Here is a 20762-nt window from a genome sequence, read left to right on the forward strand (position 1 = left end):
TCACCATGCTAGAGTATGCATAGTAAGAAGAGAAGAATTCAACCAACCTGGTTTAGGCTGCAAGGACTGCAGTTGTTCTGCATAAGTCATTGGTCTGTGAATTGGCTTGTGGGACTTCATGAAAGTGGCAGTCTTCACCCTTCCACTGGCAGCTAAACAAAACAAAAAACATCAAGTTTGAGGACTTATTATTATTTTCATCCTTAATGAGATTATTTCAGTCACATGCCAAAAGAATTCTGTGGTAAATGAAGAAAATTTCACATTTGTACAAGGACAACTGACCCTTGGGTATAAACCATGTTGTCTGTCCCCAATTTACCAACGTTTTCCATGTTGACAAAATGAAGTGGTAATAAGCATTACTCATACAAAAGTAAGTGATATTATCAGTGTAGTATTACATAAAATATATATGGAGAAAATAAACAAGTGTTTCAAAAAAACATGATATTAACTAAAACGTGGCATTAACAGACGTGACATTAAAAGGGTTCAAATGCATCAAGAATTGTTTCCATGCAGTTAAATATCTTACATCCATCTGACAAATCCAAGGACAACATTAATTATATTTTCAGATGCCTGGGTTTGATCGTGTGCAAGATCTGTTAACAAGATAAATACCACACACAGAATTTACCTCTTGGTTTGTGAGTACCCTCACTGAGTTTCTGTAGCCGCTCAACGTAGCTGAGTGGCTTGTGTGGTGGTCCAGTCTTCTTCCGCGATCCACTAGTCACCTGGGAACTCCTCACTGCAACAATATTACAATAAAACTGTTTTATAGACAAACAATACCTCAAAGACTCCAATTTCATTCCCTGAATTCTATCAAAGAATTGAGTTGTTTAGCGGGTGTATGTTTCAGAGATCAGGCACACACATTGGGAAGCAGTCATCATTTGACAATTGATGACAGGTTATCATTTCTTACAGCATTTCAATTTATGTTTCAAATGATAAAAATATATCAAATCATAAAATTGCATCAGTTTTACAGTGCAAAGATAAATACTTAAAACTATTTTTTTTTTACAAAAAGTGAAGAAATCTAGAAATCCAGTTAGAAATAAATTTGCCCCATAACTATGCCTAAGCATCATTTCAGATTGATAATAATAAGATATTAGCTGAAAACGAAAGCAATTTTAAGTGATTGACCAAATATACCAGTTAACAATCAATTTGCTGGGATCAGTATGTATCAAATTATTTTTCAACTACAACAGGACAACATTATCTATCATAAAACATTATGTAACTATGACACTACACTGTAGACGCTTAAATATGCTCCCCAGAGTCAGCTACCTACCTGAGCCTCCTCCTGGTCGGTGAGAGCGTGGCATTATGGGTTGAGTGAAGGCTGGCTGTTTAGACTTCATCTCCTGCAGTCGCTCTGTATAGGTCTTTACAGTTCGTGGGGAGGCGACAGGGATTCGACTTGGAGCTGGTAATCTCTTAGAACCTATAATTAATGTGAGAATGTAACAATCCATCCGTTAAGGCAATTTTACTCAGTTTTCTTCATTGCCAGTATGAAGACCTCGGCACTCACAGGAAAATTACAATAACAATCTTCAACTGACAAAACCAAAAATGAGTGCCAAGGTCTTCCAAACAGTTTAAAATTTAAAATTAACCCAAAAACAAAGGGTAATTTGAAGAAACTTCAATAAAGGAAGGATAAAAAATATCCTTACCATAAATTTTCTGTCTTTCCTGTATCGTCAGTTCCTTTGACTCATTCATAGATCTAGACGTGGCGAGGTCATCATCCTGGTAATCTTGGATGTCAGCCTCTGTGACCACAGGGGCTAACTTGGCCTGGCGGTACTTCCTTGTCATTTCTGGTCTCTGGACCCTAACCATCTTGTGGAATGGCTTTGGTTTGTACTGACGTTGTGGCTCAGGCGAAGGCACGAAGCGTTCGGACATAAACATATCATCACTTTTAGTACCCTCCATTTCCTCAACAGCCTTGGCATAAGCTGATATCTCACCTAAAGCACAAGCAACAGATTACATTTCCACTTTGTAAGGACAATGTTAGAAAACACATATAATACATAATACTCAACATAACAACATGAAACTCCCTGACTGTTCACTGACTTTTCCCTGACTTTGTTCCCTAACAAAAATTGATTAATTTTAACGATGCCACATATGCCCCAACAGCTGTCCAGTCCACCCATACCTTAAAAATTTATTCAAGGAAAGCTAGGAAGGGTTATTTTGTGTTTTTATCTTTTTATTGAATTAAAAGATTGCTCTCGTCACAATGAGATGTTCAACCACGAAAATAATTTTTCCCTGACTTTGCTGGAATTAGGAGATTTCACTGACATTTCACTAATTCTCTGACTTTTTTACTGACCTGGTATCCCTGTTGTAGACAAAGGCAGGTTCTGAGTTTAACACTGCGATTTTGCCTTCAATTTCTGTACACAGAATATCATCAATAAGAGGGAAAAATCACAACAGAGAAATATCCAAACATCAAACTGACTTACCACCTGTGGTTTCCATGGTTTTATGTAACATTTCTCCCGAATCTATCAGCTGCAGCCTTGGGACTCCTGGGGGTACCCGTGAGACCTCTGGAGGACTGTAGTCCCTTGTAGGCTTCATGATTCCCTGTCTCTTGACAGGGTTGGCTGGCAGGTCATCATGGGCTATACGCCTACTACTCTGTGTCACACCTGGCCTGTACTCTGTGGGCAGGTCTGTTGTTATAGTAACAGTTTGCCTCTTAGGACTGGTGTCTCTGCGATCTGGAGAATGTTGGACAGGCTGTCGTTTGGGACTAACCTGTCTTATTGGCTGTGTTGGGGTCATAGCTTTGCGTTGTGGACTGTAGTCCATTTTAGCCTTGGCCAATCGACTTCGCTTGGGACTTATTTCTCGACCTGGAACTTGTTTTGGGAGTTTAGGCTTGTCAGTGATGATGTCTGCGATAAGACTTTGGGCCTCCTCAAGACGTTTGTCCATATTTCCTTTTCCAGTTGCCTTCCTCTCCTTTTTCAATTCATTTGCAGGGCCCTTGAAAAAATGGATCAAATTTGGTGTTTTACATATCAAGAAGTTTGTGAATTAATGAAATTACAGAGTTTTATTCGAAAACAAAAATTCTACATTGTAGACCTCAAAGTTAGGAATTTAAAAATTTTTGAAAAAAAAACCAATTAACTCACCCTGAAACTAGTATCTTGGCTTGGTTTGAAGGGGTTATGTTCTTGCTCCCGCAGTTCTGCCAGCTTGTTTAAGTATTCTTCCTGACGAGCAATTCTTTTGTCCTTCATCCATGACCTGATTTCTTCCTTCCTCTCTGCATCTTCCTCATCCTTTCCAGACTTCACCTTGTCACCCATTTTTTCCAGTAACTCGAGGCTTTTCTGTACGAGATCTCTGTCTGGTGATTGACCACTCCTCACACTGAAACAGTGAAAATAATTATTACATCAGGTATATACTGTATCAAATCATACCTGCGATGCAGAAAATGAGAAAAAAAGGGGATAATTTCCGGAATCTGGGTCTTTTACAATAATCTCCTTGATCTTACTTTTGAAAACATGGTTGTTCTTCAAAAGGATGAGGATTTTCATTGAAGAGGAACATATTCTAGTGCTGAAAAATGAAATTACTGGAAATTTTCAAAACATTGAATCCTTAAAGTACCAAACAAGAAGCAAAAAGTCCAGGGTTTGAATCCAAGATCAAAACCCCAGGAACAACTACAATACCTAATTTTGACTTTCTACACCTCATATCAGTATGATTGTGATGATCACTTAAGGCTGATCTTTGTGGCTAAAAGTCTGACCTTTGACCTTACCTTAGACAGGCTGACCTCCAAGTCAATCTCAGTTTGACTCTGAGTTAGTATTTCCTTACCTTAGTTTGACCTTCCTGGCAAACTCCTCTGCCTCCTTGGGTGTGTAACCTGCATCTTCCAAGTCAATTTCACCTCGCTGGACCATGTCTCCGATGATGTCACTAATGCCGGAGAGCCCAGACATTCGAACCATATCAGGGCTGTAACACAGAAATCAAAATATAGACATTTATTTGTCACATGATAGAAAATATCAACCCCAGCGGAAACACTTCTCTTTTTGTTTCTGAAATTCACAACATATTTTTTCATTTCCAAGTCAAGATGAAACTACATCTAAGAAATATCTATGTTTATTATCAATGAGTACGTATGATTTGTTTATTTTCAGTAATCAACTGTATTGTCACAGTATTTACAGATCAATCACCATGTAATCAATGCTATTTTAAATACCTTTATTTTCAATAACATGGTGCTGATATATGTAGTAGTACCCATACCTTTCCCCACCTCGGCTCCTCCTGTCTGAGAGAGCAGTCGACCGTGCTGACCGTGCTGATCGTGCTGTAGCCTCTGGCGACCTGTGAGATACTTTAGGACCGGGACTACGACTTGATGAGCGAGCTGTAGCCTCCGGTGACCTGTGTGACATTTTTGGTCCAGGACTACGACTCCTGGAACTGACAGTTCCGGACCTAGCACTGGCCTTACCAGATGGGGAGGGGCTCCTGTCCCTCTCTTGAGGCTCTTCAACCTCCACCAAGTTCTCTAATGTGTCTAGCATCTACAAATACAAACATTTATTGTACACCTATACATCAATCAGTCACTAAGTATCAAGATACCTACATCAGCGATAATGATAAGGTCTTCCATATGGTGTTCACAATGACCATCAGTAATCTTGTCATCTGGTCAAGCTTGAAATATGGCACAAACAAAAGTATGACAAATACTGAGCAAGTCCATGAGGTTTCAAAAAAATACATTTAGTACTTATTTGAAAAAATGAAAAAAAAACTTTCAAATATCGAAATTCTTTTAAAAGACCTCACCATCAATGTTTTATAAGAATCCTTTTATCTATTCTTCAAAAGTAGAGGGAACAAGAACTGTTTGCAGATAGGTTTGACTAAAGACAAAAAACAATTGGAAAAGTCTATTATCATCTCATTAAGCTGGACTAAAAATATACTTCTACTACATATGCGTAGCTGTATCCTACTGACCATGTGAGTTGTCTGGAAGTCTCTCTCAATTTTGGTGGACATTTGGTCAATAGCTAGTGCCTGGCTGTTCATGTCCCGCAGGCGTTGTATAATACCGGCACGTGTGTCCACAACACTGTCACGTGGCATAACTGCCACAGACACCCTGCAATAGGAGATTAGGTATCAATTTAAAGAGTAGACTTTCACAAACATATGTTTAGTGAAATATATAACATACCATTTGATTTTATGAAGAGGATTTGTATAGGTAAGTGTGAAGATTAGACTGGGGCGGACTTACCTTTCTCCAACAGGACCACTGTGCTGCTGGAACATACTGACAGTAACTGCATCCTGCTTGAATGGTCGGACTGGTGCTCGTGGCTCCAAAGCTTCTCTAAGTGATGATTCTAGATTGCTAAACTCTTGGCCTTGTTGATGACCTCGTGCAGACATGAGTGTTTCAGAGGTAGGACGTAGACTCAAATCTTCCTGTACCTTCTCCTCGTCTCTGATGGCTCGGAGATCTTTAAGGACAGCTGCCGCATCCAAATCAACCACATTGAGGTATGAACGGCCCTTAGGTTTACCCTATAGGTAAAAAAATAGCAATATTTTAATATATACAGAATACAATCTTGATTTGCAGAATTGTTAATAGAATGCATTTGTTCTAAGTGTGGCCAATCAGGATTCTTTAAATGGTATCACTCAATTATTCCTGTTCTCATTTATTACAAGATATTGTGAGAAAATGAAATAATAATATGAGACTCTGAATCAAAATTATTGTTTAACTAGAAAATGCAAGACATGAATGCCCCATCACCCATGCATATAAGTATCACTGATTGATGGACTTTCTGATGTTAAAAAATGTGACCTTTGATCCTTTAATCTTGACTGTTGACCACCTCAAGGTGTAGAACTTGGTGTTATGACACTAATTTAGATATGAACCAAATCTGTTCTTAAGGTATGACACTGATTCTAAATATGAAGGGATGTGACGAGACAGATAGACATGGATAAGACATTACACCCTCTCCTCCCTATCAAATGATGACGGGACTTAAAAACCATTCTGCATTACAATAGAATATATTTGTTTACAAGATCATCCCAATTTTCTACAGAAACATTAATGTTATAAAGCAAACCATGATTTTCTATTCTATTATTATCATACCTGCTTTCCGTCAGGTGCCACATCTGACATAGGTTGGTTCTCACCGTCCCCGAACCGCAGTCCCATATAGATGTCTGGAGGTAGTGCAGTACCTTGTCGTGCCCGATTGTACTCAACTATAGCTTCCTGGATCGGGTCAACACCTGGACAGGTAAAACAAAATACCGCTATAAAATACTGATATTTTTAGAATGAACAAATAATAAGTCTAATTCATTTTCTGCTTATTAATTTTATTAATTTTACAACACAGTGATAAATTCTATACAACCCAGAATCACAGTGATAAATTCTATACAACCCAGAATCACAGTGATAAATTCTATACAACCCAGAATCACAGTGATAAATTCTATACAACCCAGAATCACAGTGATAAATTCTATACAACCCAGAATCACAGTGATAAATTCTATACAACCCAGAATCACAGTGATAAATTCTATACAACCTAAAATCACAGTGATAAATTCTATACAACCCAGAATCACAGTGATAAATTCTATACAACCCAGAATCACAGTGATAAATTCTATACAACCCAGAATCACAGTGATAAATTCTATACAACCCAGAATCACAGTGATAAATTCTATACAACCCAGAATCACAGTGATAAATTCTATCACAGTGATAAATTCTATACAACCCAGAATCACAGTGATAAATTCTATACAACCCAGAATCACAGTGATAAATTCTATACAACCCAGAATCACAGTGATAAATTCTATACAACCCAGAATCACAGTGATAAATTCTATACAACCCAGAATCACAGTGATAAATTCTATACATCACCCAGAATCACAGTGATAAATTCTATACAACCCAGAATCACAGTGATAAATTCTATACAACCCAGAATCACAGTGATAAATTCTATACAACCCAGAATCACAGTGATAAATTCTATACAACCCAGAATCACAGTGATAAATTCTATACAACCCAGAATCACAGTGATAAATTCTATACAGAAACCTATACAACCCAGAATCACAGTGATAAATTCTATACAACCCAGAATCACAGTGATAAATTCTATACAACCCAGAATCACAGTGATAAATTCTATACAACCCAGAATCACAGTGATAAATTCTATACAACCCAGAATCACAGTGATAAATTCTATACAACCCAGAATCACAGTGATAAATTCTATACAACCCAGAATCACAGTAATAAATTCTATACAACCCAGAATCACAGTGATAAATTCTATACAACCCAGAATCACAGTGATAAATTCTATACAACCCAGAATCACAGTGATAAATTCTATACAACCCAGAATCACAGTGATAAATTCTATACAACCCAGAATCACAGTGATAAATTCTATACAACCTAAAATCACAGTGATAAATTCTATACAACCCAGAATCACAGTGATAAATTCTATACAACCAGAATCACAGTGATAAATTCTATACAACCCAGAATCACAGTGATAAAATTCTATACATACAACCCAGAATCACAGTGATATATTCTATACAACCCAGAATCACAGTGATAAATTCTATACAACCCAGAATCACAGTGATAAATTCTATACAACCCAGATAAATTCTATCACAGTGATAAATTCTATACAACCCAGAATCACAGTGATAAATTCTATACAACCCAGAATCACAGTGATAAATTCTATACAACCCAGAATCACAGTGATAAATTCTATACAACCCAGAATCACAGTGATAAATTCTATACAACCCAGAATCACAGTGATAAATTCTATACAACCCAGAATCACAGTGATAAATTCTATACAACCCAGAATCACAGTGATAACTTCTATACATCCCAGAATCACAGTGATAAATTCTATACAACCCAGAATCACAGTGATAAATTCTATACAACCCAGAATCACAGTGATAAATTCTATACAACCCAGAATCACAGTGATAAATTCTATACAACCCAGAATCACAGTGATAAATTCTATACAACCCAGAATCACAGTGATAGATTCTATACAACCTAAAATCACAGTGATAAATTCTATACAACCCAGAATCACAGTGATAGATTCTATACAACCCAGAATCACAGTGATAAATTCTATACAACCCAGAATCACAGTGATAAATTCTATACAACCCAGAATCACAGTGATAAATTCTATACAACCCAGAATCACAGTGATAAATTCTATACAACCCAGAATCACAGTGATAAATTCTATACAACCCAGAATCACAGTGATAAATTCTATACAACCCAGAATCACAGTGATAAATTCTATACAACCCAGAATCACAGTGATAAATTCTATACAACCCAGAATCACAGTGATAAATTCTATACAACCCAGAATCACAGTGATAAATTCTATACAACCCAGAATCACAGTGATAAATTCTATACAACCCAGAATCACAGTGATAAATTCTATACAACCCAGAATCACAGTGATAAATTCTATACAACCCAGAATCACAGTGATAAATTCTATACAACCCAGAATCACAGTGATAAATTCTATACAACCCAGAATCACAGTGATAAATTCTATACAACCCAGAATCACAGTGATAAATTCTATACAACCCAGAATCACAGTGATAAATTCTATACAACCCAGAATCACAGTGATAAATTCTATACAACCCAGAATCACAGTGATAAATTCTATACAACCCAGAATCACAGTGATAAATTCCAGAATCACATACTATACAACCCAAAATCACAGTGATAAATTCTATACAACCCAGAATCACAGTGATAAATTCTATACAACCCAGAATCACAGTGATAAATTCTATACAACCCAGAATCACAGTGATAAATTCTATACAACCCAGAATCACAGTGATAAATTCTATACAACCCAGAATCACAGTGATAAATTCTATACAACCCAGAATTGATACAACCCAGAATCAATTCTATACAACCCAGAATCACAGTGATAAATTCTATACAACCCAGAATCACAGTGATAAATTCTATACAACCCAGAATCACAGTGATAAATTCTATACAACCCAGAATCACAGTGATAAATTCTATACAACCCAGAATCACAGTGATAAATTCTATACAACCCAGAATCAGTGATAAATTCTATACAACCCAACCCAGAATCACAGTGATAAATTCTATACAACCCAGAATCAGTGATAAATTCTATACAACCCAGAATCACAGTGATAAATTCTATACAACCCAGAATCACAGTGATAAATTCTATACAACCCAGAATCACAGTGATAAATTCTATACAACCAAGAATCTTATAAATTCTATACAACCCAGAATCACAGTGATAAATTCTATACAACCAAGAATCTTATAAATTCTATTGTTAATGAACTACAAACAATCTGTGTACCATTGACTGACCTACTTGTAACGCCTTATTAAGTAACAATATCTGTGTCTTCAGTTCTACTTGTAAAACCTTTTTGGTAACAATATCTGTGTCTTTGGTGATAGAGGTTGCTGTGTCTGTAGTTTTACTTGTAAAACCTTTTTGATAACAATACCTGTATCTTTGGTGATAGAGGTTGCTGCCTCTGCAGTCCTGACACTCTCAAATGCTTCATCAGCATCAATACCAATATCAGCATACTCTGTGGTGTTCGTAGAGAAGTCAACCTGATACAAACAAAAAAGAATGGAATACAGAAGGATTTTTCTCCAAAAAATATAATGCATTCTACACTCTGCAATCAAACATTGTTTCTTCAATTTTTGAAAATAAAATTTTGACTAGTTAGTTTTTCCATGTAAATATCACTGAACCAGAAAAACAACACAACAAAACCAACTTGAATTTCAGTTTCCTGTACGAAGAATGTGACAAAAGGTGCTTGTGTATATGACACAATTGTGCTTCAGATATTTTATTTGATACAAATCATATGTAACTTCAATATCTTTAACATCTAAGGGTAGTAGAATAATCTTTTATTTGCAAATGAACCTTTTTGCGTTTCTGTCGCTGTCTTTTCAGGATCATTGCTGTTCTGTACTGTATCCTGGCATTTGTGTCAGACTCTGGACCCAGCTTCTCATCAAGGTCAAGGTAGTTATCAAATGACCCTGGAATTAAACAATCTAGGTAAAGATGGTTGACATCTAACCATGGACGAAAGCAATGAAGGTCAAAGTATCAAACAGAAGCTCTCATTCAAGAACCAGTGAGAAATTAATGTACTCTGCATGACTATTTGATAAAGACACTTTTCTCAGACAAGTGACAAAAGTGGAACATATTAGCATTAACATATAGAGTGTTCCACATCAAAATGAATTGACAGGACTATAATCCTATGTATGTTGAGGTGGATATAGTGTAATGATATTACATATGTATATTACAAATATACTATCCTTAAAATCATTTCAGCTACGCTTTGTTCAAAACCTAGTTGTAGGTGTGCAAAATTCTCCCTCATCCCTGTTTAGAACAGATCTGCTCGGGCATATCGAGATGGCTTCCCTAACCTGCTCTCGAAAAGTTAGACTGATACGCTTCACACCAGTCCTTTGTCTGACAATGGTGACAGTGTAAAACATCACACATGAATTACCTACTGCCTGTGATATAAGAATTTCTATTCTATATATAGTTACATACTTGAAGAAAATATTTCACATTACAAGGTCAATAAATTTAACACCGCCATGGTTAGACACTATATGAGGACTAACCTGGTTTAATAGCATAACCATCATGAATTCTTTCTGGCTCGTCATCCTCTTCTAGGGATTCATCTACATCCTCACCAGTCTCCATAACATCTGTACTTTCTTCCTCCTCTAATTCTTCCTCCTCCTCACCTTCTTTGCTTCTGTCACGAGGGGTGACAGATTTCCTTGGGGTGACAACCTTTCTTGGAGTAACAACCTTCCTTGGTGTCTGTAAAAAATCAATTGTATTGTCTCTTCTACAACATAAGTTTTTATGCAATCATTTTATCAACTTTATAAGAAATCCTACCGTAATCTTGGTATTCACCATTGTTTAATCGTTATTCCAGGTTCTATGTAAGTTGTTGTCATGTTTGTCATATTGATGCATTGGAAAGCATAGAATGTAGATTTTGCCAAGTATATGACATTTTTTTATACCAAAAATACCAAACTAGTAAAGAGAGGAGAAAGAAAAATTGTTGGCTACAGTATCAGTTTTTCTTTCAAATGATTATTCAAAATTATACATTTAATTGAAAAAGTCAGAAAGATCTTGTAGAAAATTTGAAAATCTGACGTTTTCACTTCACAAAACTTGAACTGTAAAATCTTAAAGATGTTATGTAAATGATGGATGTGATGAAATGTCCATTGTGTAATCTGACGATATAGATAATACAATTACTTACTCTAGCACGTCTCGTATCAGATTCCAGAGATTCAGACCTTGAGATGACATCTCTATTTTTCTGTTTTTTCCTTGCTTTTGCCTCCCCTTCCTTCCTTTCTTTCAATTCCTGGTGTTTAAGATTAATATGGAGAAGATTTTCCCCAAATTTTTGTTTCTCTAGTTCCTCCAAATTTTCAACCTTAAGGACAAAGAATCTGTATCAATATTCTCCACGATGTTTAAAAAGTGGCATATACAATTATAGAGATGCAAAACTATAAATTGCAGAATACGTAAAAATATTTCATTATCTGAATTTATTCAGGAAAGTTCATATCAGTACAATTTATCCTAAAGAAAGGTTTTTTTTGTCATTTATGACATCTAATGTTTTAATTATGTCCAGTATTCTTGTAAATATGAAATATTTTTCAGTCATTTTCTTAAACATAGCATTTCATAAGTCATGCATTTGTCTTTCTATGAAAATTTACATTGTCACTAAAACATTTCTGCATTCATTAATAATAATAAATATTTATTTTACAGCAATTGAGAAACAAGATTTTCCAACTTATATACGTAGGGTCAAGTTTGAAACCAAACTGGCATTAATACAACAGTAGAATAGTCAGCCATTTAAAGACTGCCTGTTAACTTGATTAAACACTGTGTGTGACTTTGGTTAAACACTGCAAGTAAATTTGATTAAACAATTAGTGTGAATTTGATTGAACACTGTGTGTGGATTTGATTGAAACTGGGTGTGACTTTGGTTAAACACTGTATGTAAATTTGATTAAACCATGGGTGTGAATTTGATTGAAAACTGGTTGTGGCTTTGATTAAACACCGGATGTGAATTTGATTGAACACTGGATGTGACTTTTGTTAAACACTGTATGTAAATTTGATGAAACCATGGGTGTGAATTTGATTAAACACCGGATGTGAATTTGATTGAACACTGGATAAGACTTTTGTTAAACACTGTATGTAAATTTGATGAAACCATGGGTGTGAATTTGATTAAACACCGGATGTGAATTTGATTCCAGTTTGGTAGTGATCATCAAACAGACATCAAAGTAAATTTAAAATATTACAATGCATTTCTGTCAGTATATGTAGGGATTATAATTCATGGTACATTAACTCCTTACAAAATTCCATAATATCTAAAGGTTGATTTACCTGCTGTCTGTGGAATTCTCTGGCATGTTTCTGCTTCGCCATCTCCTGTTGATGTCTCTCTTGTTCACTACCCAGAATCAGATGTGGAGCCAATAACCTTCCGAAACTGGGTTCTGGTCGAGGGCCCAAAAACGGTTTTGTTTCATTGGGCATTTTTAACAATGGAATGCCAATAGATTGGTTCTGTTGATCTGGAGTTAGGTAACTCTCGAAGTATTGTGGAGGGGGTCCATATGGGGGATACTGTGAGGCTAAGTGAGGTAACTGTTCTCCAGGGAATTTGTTCACCCCTGGGAATAATCTAGATGGAACATGTGCTCCATGCACATTGAGCAGAGGAATGTTGATGTTTTCTCCTTGTTTATCTGCATACTCATCATCCTTTTCCTTCCATGCCTGGGAGGGAATCCTCGGAAGTCGTATTTGGTCTTCATTCATGTCCCTCTCTGCTGGAATACGTAAAAATTTTGGAGTGAAGTGAATGGGCTCATTACTATATTGCTGAGAATTCTGTACATTGATGTTTTCTTTTATTTCTTTGTTACCGCCAGGCCCTCCTAGTCTCAGTTCTGACTGGTCAAGGTTCTCTTTCCTTGAAGGTGACCTGCCTCCTGACCGCACCCTCGACTTATCAGTGTTGCCTTGTAAATCTTTTAACTCTGTCAGGGCTCCTCTGACTGATCCTTTCTTCCCTGACCTTGATCGGCTTGAATGATCAAGCTCCTCCATTCTCATGGTGCTGCGATCAAGGCTATTACCCCTCGACCCTCTTATTGGACTGGTGCCTCGGTTCTCTGTCATCCGCCTCTCCCCGCGGGATGGAGACTGGGACTGTGGTCTACGAGGATATCGCCGTGGGGGAGGGGTGTGGGAATAGTCCTGATCATCAAGTGCTCCCATCATAGCCAGCATGTTGGTGTGTTGGACCTACAAACATACAGGATAAATGAATACCATTTGCCTATTTCAAGTAAACTGTTCTTAAATAGCCATTCAGTTTTAAATAAATGGGCTTAATGTTGTTTACAGGGTTACACACATATTTGTTTTGTTTGGTAGCAGTCTGACTGGTTCTTACCTCCATTATTCGGCGCAGTTCAGACCTGACTATGCCCTGTAGCTGTGAGGCGAGGTCTCCACCTAAATCTCCCTGGTTACGTTCCCGAGATGACCTAGTCCTGGGAGAGCCAGTGCGTCGCATAGACCGTTGAGACTTTGGAGTGCTTGTGTGAGGAGATTGCTGACGCTGTCTGTCAGGGGATTGGAAATTGTGGATTCTATTCAAGTAGGACAGGTTGTAGTCAGGACTAGTGTGTCGAAGTGACCTTCGTGACCTTTGAGGACTCGTTCTAGGCCTGTAATGATATTTCATTTTTAAACAGATCAGAAACATTTTCCACAGTAAATCATGTCACAAACTCATCTTCAATGTAAAAAATGACAGATATTTACAAATATCATAGTATCAGTCTAACAGAACTTTTTCATACCATCTTCATAAAAACAAAGATTAGAGACCAAAAATTATGGAAATATTTTCCCTCTAATGATGGACAGACAATATTTACCCTCTAATGATGGACATACAAATATTTGCCCTCTAATGATGGACAGACAAACATTTACCCTCTAATGATGGACAGACAAATAGTTACCCTCTAATGATGGACAGACAATATTTACCCTCTAATGATGGACAGACAAATATTTACCTTCTACTGATGGACAGACAAATATTTACCCTCTAATGATGGACAGAAAATATTTACCCTCTAATGATGGACAGAAAATATTTACCCTCTAATGATGGACAGACAGATATTTACCCTCTAATGATGGACAGACAAATATTTACCCTCTAATGATGGACAGACAAATATTTACCTTCTAATGATGGACAGACAAATATTTACCCTTTAATGATGGACAGAAAATATTTACCCTCTAATGATGGACATACAAATATTTACCCTCTAATGATGGACAGAAAATATTTACCCTCTAATGATGGACAGACAAATATTTACCCTTTAATGATGGACAGACAAATATTTACCCTCTAATGATGGACAGACAAATATTTACCCTCTCATGCTGGACAGAAAATATTTACCCTCTAAAGATGGACAGAAAATGTTTATCCTCTTAATGATGGACAGACAAATATTTACTCTCTAATGATGGACAGACAAATATTTACCTTCTAATGATGGACAGACAAATATTTACCCTCTAATGATGGACAGACAAATATTTACCCTCTAATGATAGATAGACAAATATTTACCCTCTAATGATGGACAGACAAATATTTACCCTCTAATGATGGACAGAAAATATTTACCCTCTAATGATGGACAGACAAATATTTACCCTCTAATGATGGACAGACAAATATTTACCCTCTAATGATGGACAGACAAATATTTACCTTCTAATGATGGACAGACAAATATTTACCCTCTAATGATGGACATACAAATATTTACCCTCTAATGATGGACAGAAAATATTTACCCTCTAATGATGGACAGACAAATATTTACCCTCTAATGATGGACAGACAAATAGTTACCCTCTAATGATGGACAGACAAATATTTACCCTCTAATGATGGACAGACAAATATTTACCCTTTAATGATGGACAGAAAATATTTACCCTCTAATGATGGACATACAAATATTTACCCTCTAATGATAGATAGACAAATATTTACCCTCTAATGATGGACAGACAAATATTTACCCTCTAATGATGGACAGACAAATATTTACCCTCTAATGATGGATAGACAAATATTTACCCTCTAATGATGGACAGACAAATATTTACCCTCTAATGATAGATAGACAAATATTTCTAGCCTCTAATGATGGATAGACAAATATTTACTCTCTAATGATGGACAGACAAATATTTACCCTCTAATGATGGACAGACAAATATTTACCCTCTAATGATGGACAGACAAATATTTACCCTCTAATGATGGACAGACAAATATTTACCCTCTCATGATGGACAGACAAATATTTACCCTCTAACGATGGACAGACAAATATTTACCCTCTAATGATGGACAGACAAATATTTACCCTCTAATGATGGACAGAGTATGGCGCATTTCTGGTTCATATTCATCTGTGCCCAATGAACTCACTTCTAGGGAACTGCTCTCTTCTTTGGTGTCCCTGTAAAATGCAACATATGTCTTAGAGTTTACATGTTTTACATTTTATCTGATTACCATAAACAGAATTCATTTTCTTCTATCTCAACAATAGTTGAAATAGAACTTTCTCACACAGGACATTTGAAATAACAAAGAAAAAGAAATGAGAGGGAAAGACATTTACTGTTAACTCACCCATCTAAAACTCTCTCATAAGCTGTGTGTACTTCCTCTGTCTCAAGGTCATACTCATTTTCTGTGTGATGTGAGGAGAAACTCCTCATACTTGAAGACATACCAAGTTCCTGTCTGGTGGGTGACCTTTGACTTTTGTCCTTACTTAACCTCATTGACCCTGTTGATACCTCGACCTGTTTGACTTGTGTTTGTTGGATCAATGCTGCCTCAACATCTGTTCTGTTTGTCTTTATCGTGTCCTCTTCAATCACAGACAGGTTTTGTCCTTCAGAACTATGGCTTGCCTTTTTCTTTGAGGGAGTGTACTTGTTTTCAACCAACCATAGACCAAGTACAACAAGAGTGGGTGGAACGTTGATCTTCATAACTGGACGAAACTCCAAGTCTTTTTCCCTCTTCCAGTTTAGCCCAAGAGAATGATTCTTATTTCCCCAGTGAGAGAGCCAGTCTAACAGATTTTGCAGGTGGTGATACTTGGTACCAAAGTCCACATCAAGTAACAGCCCAGAGTCCTCCTGTGTAGTAGAATCCTTATACAAGGCGTCCTCAGACTGGGCAAATTTGGAGGCCAAGTCCGTCATATTTGCTCGTCCATGTGGTGAGGACTGCCGTCTGCTACTTGGAGGTCCGGATGAGTTATCTGCCCCTGTGCTATGTTCAACTGCACTGACACTTCTGTAAAAGTCGGGGTTGATCTTAGAGCCCTTAGACTGTAAAACTGACTCACTCTGTGTTCGTTTGACAGCTCTGTGAGTTGGTGTCATGGGAACTAAACATTGGCGACTGTGCATAGTTGTTCCCGACTTTTCATCCATGTCTCGAAACTGTCTTGCACAAACTCTTTCCGAGAAAGGCAATAATAACGGTAAAGACTTGTGCTGGTCAGTGTCTGTGTCCAGTATCTTTGTAAAGCAAATGTCGAAGAAATTGTCCAAAAATTCCAGGTATGACGTCTTAGTTTCGAAAGGTCGACATCCAATATGGAAACCATTCTTGTTTTTGTGGCCGTTACTTTTCAGACTGTCAGTTTTATGGATTTTGCCTGACCGGTCATATACAAACTCTTCAAACTTACCAAAGATTTTAGCTTTCTTTTTCATCACTTTCATAACAACTTCACACTGCTTGAAGAAATACACAGACAGAATTTTCCCCCTAGGTGACACTTGTAAGAATGTAACTGACTTTCTGCCCTCGTTTTCATCATCATTGTTATCAAGAGAAGCTTCAGGCCTCGCTGACTTTCCATCATCCTCAGGTTCTATAAAGACACCCTGCCACACAGCAAGCAACTTGTCCAATTTCTCCTGAACTTCAGCATCCAAATTATCAGGATCATAAAAGAACTCAGCTAATATGTCAGCTGTATCTTCATTTGGAGGAAGTTCTGAGAGTAGTGAGAGAATGATTTTGTACACAAATCCCTCGTCTGGTAGAAACCTGCTGAATGCGGCCATGTGGACAGCCCACTGTAGGCTACTGAAGCACTCCTTTACCCAGCTCTCACCTTCTTTAGATTCCCAACTCTCCTAAAACCAAATGTAGAACATTTTTCAACTGTCGTAATACAACAAAACATTATCATAAATATCTGTTTCAATTTAGTAGGGATTTGATCTCAGTCTTTTTTTCAGGCAATATCTTAAAGAGTTATAAATCATCTTATAATTCACAAAATTCAAATTTAAATTTGAAGGATAAATTCTGAAATAATCACTACAACAGGGGCAATGCAAAAATCATAATCTAAACTTTCAAAATATCAACCTTATCGTGGCACATGGTTTAAGATGGTCACACTACTAAAGCAAGGTAGCTTTCTACTGACTATTAAGTCACGTAATGGCTTTTTTAAGGTAATCTTAAGAATAATAAAAATTCTGAGTAGGACATCTCAATTGTCCAAACTAAAAAATCTCAATTTGTTTTAAATATTCCAATCAAAGTCTTGGAATCACAGAAACTTACTCTCATGTAGTCCTCGTATTTGACATCATTCATGCGCTCCTCTCGCTGTCGCAGTAGTTTCGACATTCTGTCCCGAGCATGGAGAAGCCACAGAATTGTACAGAAATCACGGAAACAGTTGACGACCTGACGTACCGACTTCTCCTTCTGCATCTTACTGAACGCTGACTTGTTTTGTTTGTATTGCTCTAAGACCTCAGGCAGTTCTATACAGGGCCCCTCAGTTGTTGCCTGTCAAAAAAATAAACATGTTACACATTCAGCACATAGTTTGTTTAAAATACCTACATCAATCCAAATCTTAACATACACAACCAAGTGAAAAAATTTCCTCATGTTCATACAATTGTCGATTATAAGTATATAATCGCAATGATCTACCAATTGATGCTGCTAAGCTCCCTATCATCAAAATTTAACCAATGATACACTTTCTATGCACAGCTGAGTCTAATTTTTGCCTTAATGCATTCTAATAATTTAAGAGTACAAGTATGATGAGTAGAGATATTATGAATGTAAACTCTGAACAACTAAGCCGTTTCTGTATGTACCAGTCAGCTGATGTGACCAGTATAGTGTATTTATCTTGAACTGTTGACCAGTGTTCTAAGGTTTTGAGAATTTCAGTATGTGCCAGTCAGCTGATGAGACCAGTATGGTGTACTTACCTTGAACTGTTGACCAGCGTTCTACGGTTTGAAGAATTTCAGTATGTACCAGTGAGCTGATGTCACAAACACAGAGTATTTACCTTGAATTGTTGAGCTTAAGTCTAGGCCTTTGAGAGTTCCTGTATGTACCAGTAAGCTGATGTGACCAACATATAGTATTTACCTTGAACTGTTGAGCTTTAGTCTGGGCCTTTGAGAGTTCCTGTATGTACCAGCGTGCAGCAGGAAGAGAGATATGGGAGGCCTCCATGATAACCATAATCAGCTGTACCAGTGATGAGATTTGAAACCGCAGCTTCCTCTCTCTCTTGGCTTCATGGGAACCAACAGTCTCCTAAGCATACATAGATACATATCAGAAACTAAAAAATATTTGTAAGACACATAAGCTCCTACTCCTTTGCAAGCCAGAATGTGATCAGTTGAAAAGCCAGATGTTATGATGAAGTGAACTAAACCAAATCAATTGAAATAATATCGAGATTGGATATTCATTTGGAACAGGATGTGATATGACCATGCAAGAGGACATGCACAAATAGGTAACACTATATGGTCCTCCTGTGAAATAGCATGGGCAACAAATTTTATAATTTTATAGAAAAAAACGTGAGTTCTCAGTTAAAATGAATTAATATTACACGTTCCTGTTAAAGAGTGTGTTCAAATCACAAAGAATTGAACAGTCATTACAATTACACTGAAGAAGAGTTGGTAAATTAGTATACGTCTGTTACCGTGTCAGCCTCCGAGGGCTGAGGACAATATACTGGAGGGGCTGGCAGGTAGAAGTCTTTGGGAACCAGTGGAGAGAGGTTGGAAACCACATGTTTGAGTCTGTCCACCAGACTTGACATCAGCCAGGGCACAGTTTCTACATCACTAATGATCCCAGCAGTCAGTATATCCTCCACCGTCCGCGACAGCTGCACCAGGTTGGTCTCGTTATCAATTGGGATAAAGTCTGCAACAGTATCAAAAAATACAATTGATTAGGTGTTTATATATACTCTGCTGTTCTTACTCTGATTAAGGAAAAAACGAAGGGGGACGGGGGGCAGGAGTCATAAAACTAAGAATCTGAAATAGCTTCTAAGAAGATTGGTCATCACTTTAAGAAAACATGAAGTGTGTAACTTGCTCCTTTACCTCGTTTTTCCTCCTGTTTGACAGTAGCTCCAGCTTTTCTTTTATCAAGGTGGATGAGGGCCTCAAGCTTCCCCTGGAGTATGGCAGTGGGACTTAGTTCTTCTGGTAGCATCAGGGGCCTCTTCTTCCTGGTTACCATATAAACATATATCTTAACAGAATTTTGTAGGTGGAACTTGTAAATACTTATCTATATATTCAGATACAAGTTTTGTATGGTTCACAGACTGACTGATCATTATAAGAAGCAATATCTCTTCAACAAGCATCACAAAGATTCCAGTAACCATTTGAATATCTGTTGATCATTCTTTAACAACATCTCTCTACTAATAAGATCCAGCTCAATTTCCTTACCAGAAGAATTACCTAGCTACAGATGACAGTTAAAAAAGTCTCTCTAATATTGTATATGACCATACATAATGTATGTATTAATGTGAAGATAAATCATTACCATTGGGAGTTTAAAGCAGTTCTCAAGTTTATATACAAAAACTAGAATTTTTAACCAAACCACATTCCACATACTTTTTGTAAAGTCTTGGAGCCACAATGTGATGGGCTGTACAGGCCACTGAGAGAAGGAAAGCTGCCTTCCAATCCCCCATCTTGTCAGCAAACCAGACAGACTCACAAACAAGGCCACTGAGTAGGAGGTACTCCACCACACGCTCTGTGGTCCACTGCTGACTCAGTCCTTCCTGTCTCACCAAGTTAGTGATATCCTCATGGTACTTGGGAAGGATTCTGCTGCCTTGGTAAGATAAAAAACATTTGAAAATCAGCTTCATTTGAAAAAATTATTAATTCTGATTTCAACTTCAT

At 37.1% G+C, this 20762-nt stretch overlaps 1 protein-coding gene across 1 annotated transcript in view; it reads right to left on the reverse strand.

Annotated features, from left to right (window-relative positions):
• LOC132552173 (ciliogenesis and planar polarity effector 1-like) overlaps positions 1-20762 on the reverse strand; it is a 36234-nt gene that overhangs the window by 2117 nt on the left and 13355 nt on the right. Inside the window, exons 15-38 of the mRNA XM_060216318.1 lie at positions 20466-20687; positions 19935-20062; positions 19523-19749; positions 18949-19119; positions 18112-18342; positions 16141-17672; positions 15869-15964; positions 13849-14119; positions 12771-13697; positions 11596-11775; positions 10925-11132; positions 10194-10312; positions 9754-9865; positions 6248-6390; positions 5360-5649; positions 5077-5221; positions 4348-4631; positions 3904-4044; positions 3201-3441; positions 2520-3048; positions 1707-2006; positions 1319-1471; positions 644-757; positions 48-152 (exon numbers count right to left, since the gene is read on the reverse strand). Coding sequence (XP_060072301.1) covers positions 48-152; positions 644-757; positions 1319-1471; positions 1707-2006; positions 2520-3048; positions 3201-3441; positions 3904-4044; positions 4348-4631; positions 5077-5221; positions 5360-5649; positions 6248-6390; positions 9754-9865; positions 10194-10312; positions 10925-11132; positions 11596-11775; positions 12771-13697; positions 13849-14119; positions 15869-15964; positions 16141-17672; positions 18112-18342; positions 18949-19119; positions 19523-19749; positions 19935-20062; positions 20466-20687 — 6869 coding nt within the window. The remainder of the gene's footprint in view (positions 1-47; positions 153-643; positions 758-1318; positions 1472-1706; positions 2007-2519; positions 3049-3200; positions 3442-3903; positions 4045-4347; positions 4632-5076; positions 5222-5359; positions 5650-6247; positions 6391-9753; positions 9866-10193; positions 10313-10924; positions 11133-11595; positions 11776-12770; positions 13698-13848; positions 14120-15868; positions 15965-16140; positions 17673-18111; positions 18343-18948; positions 19120-19522; positions 19750-19934; positions 20063-20465; positions 20688-20762) is intronic.

Source organism: Ylistrum balloti, unplaced genomic scaffold, assembly GCF_031769215.1.
Source record: "Ylistrum balloti isolate Yb309-2 unplaced genomic scaffold, AGI_CSIRO_Ybal_v1 Utg370240, whole genome shotgun sequence".
NCBI lineage: Eukaryota > Metazoa > Mollusca > Bivalvia > Pectinida > Pectinidae > Ylistrum > Ylistrum balloti.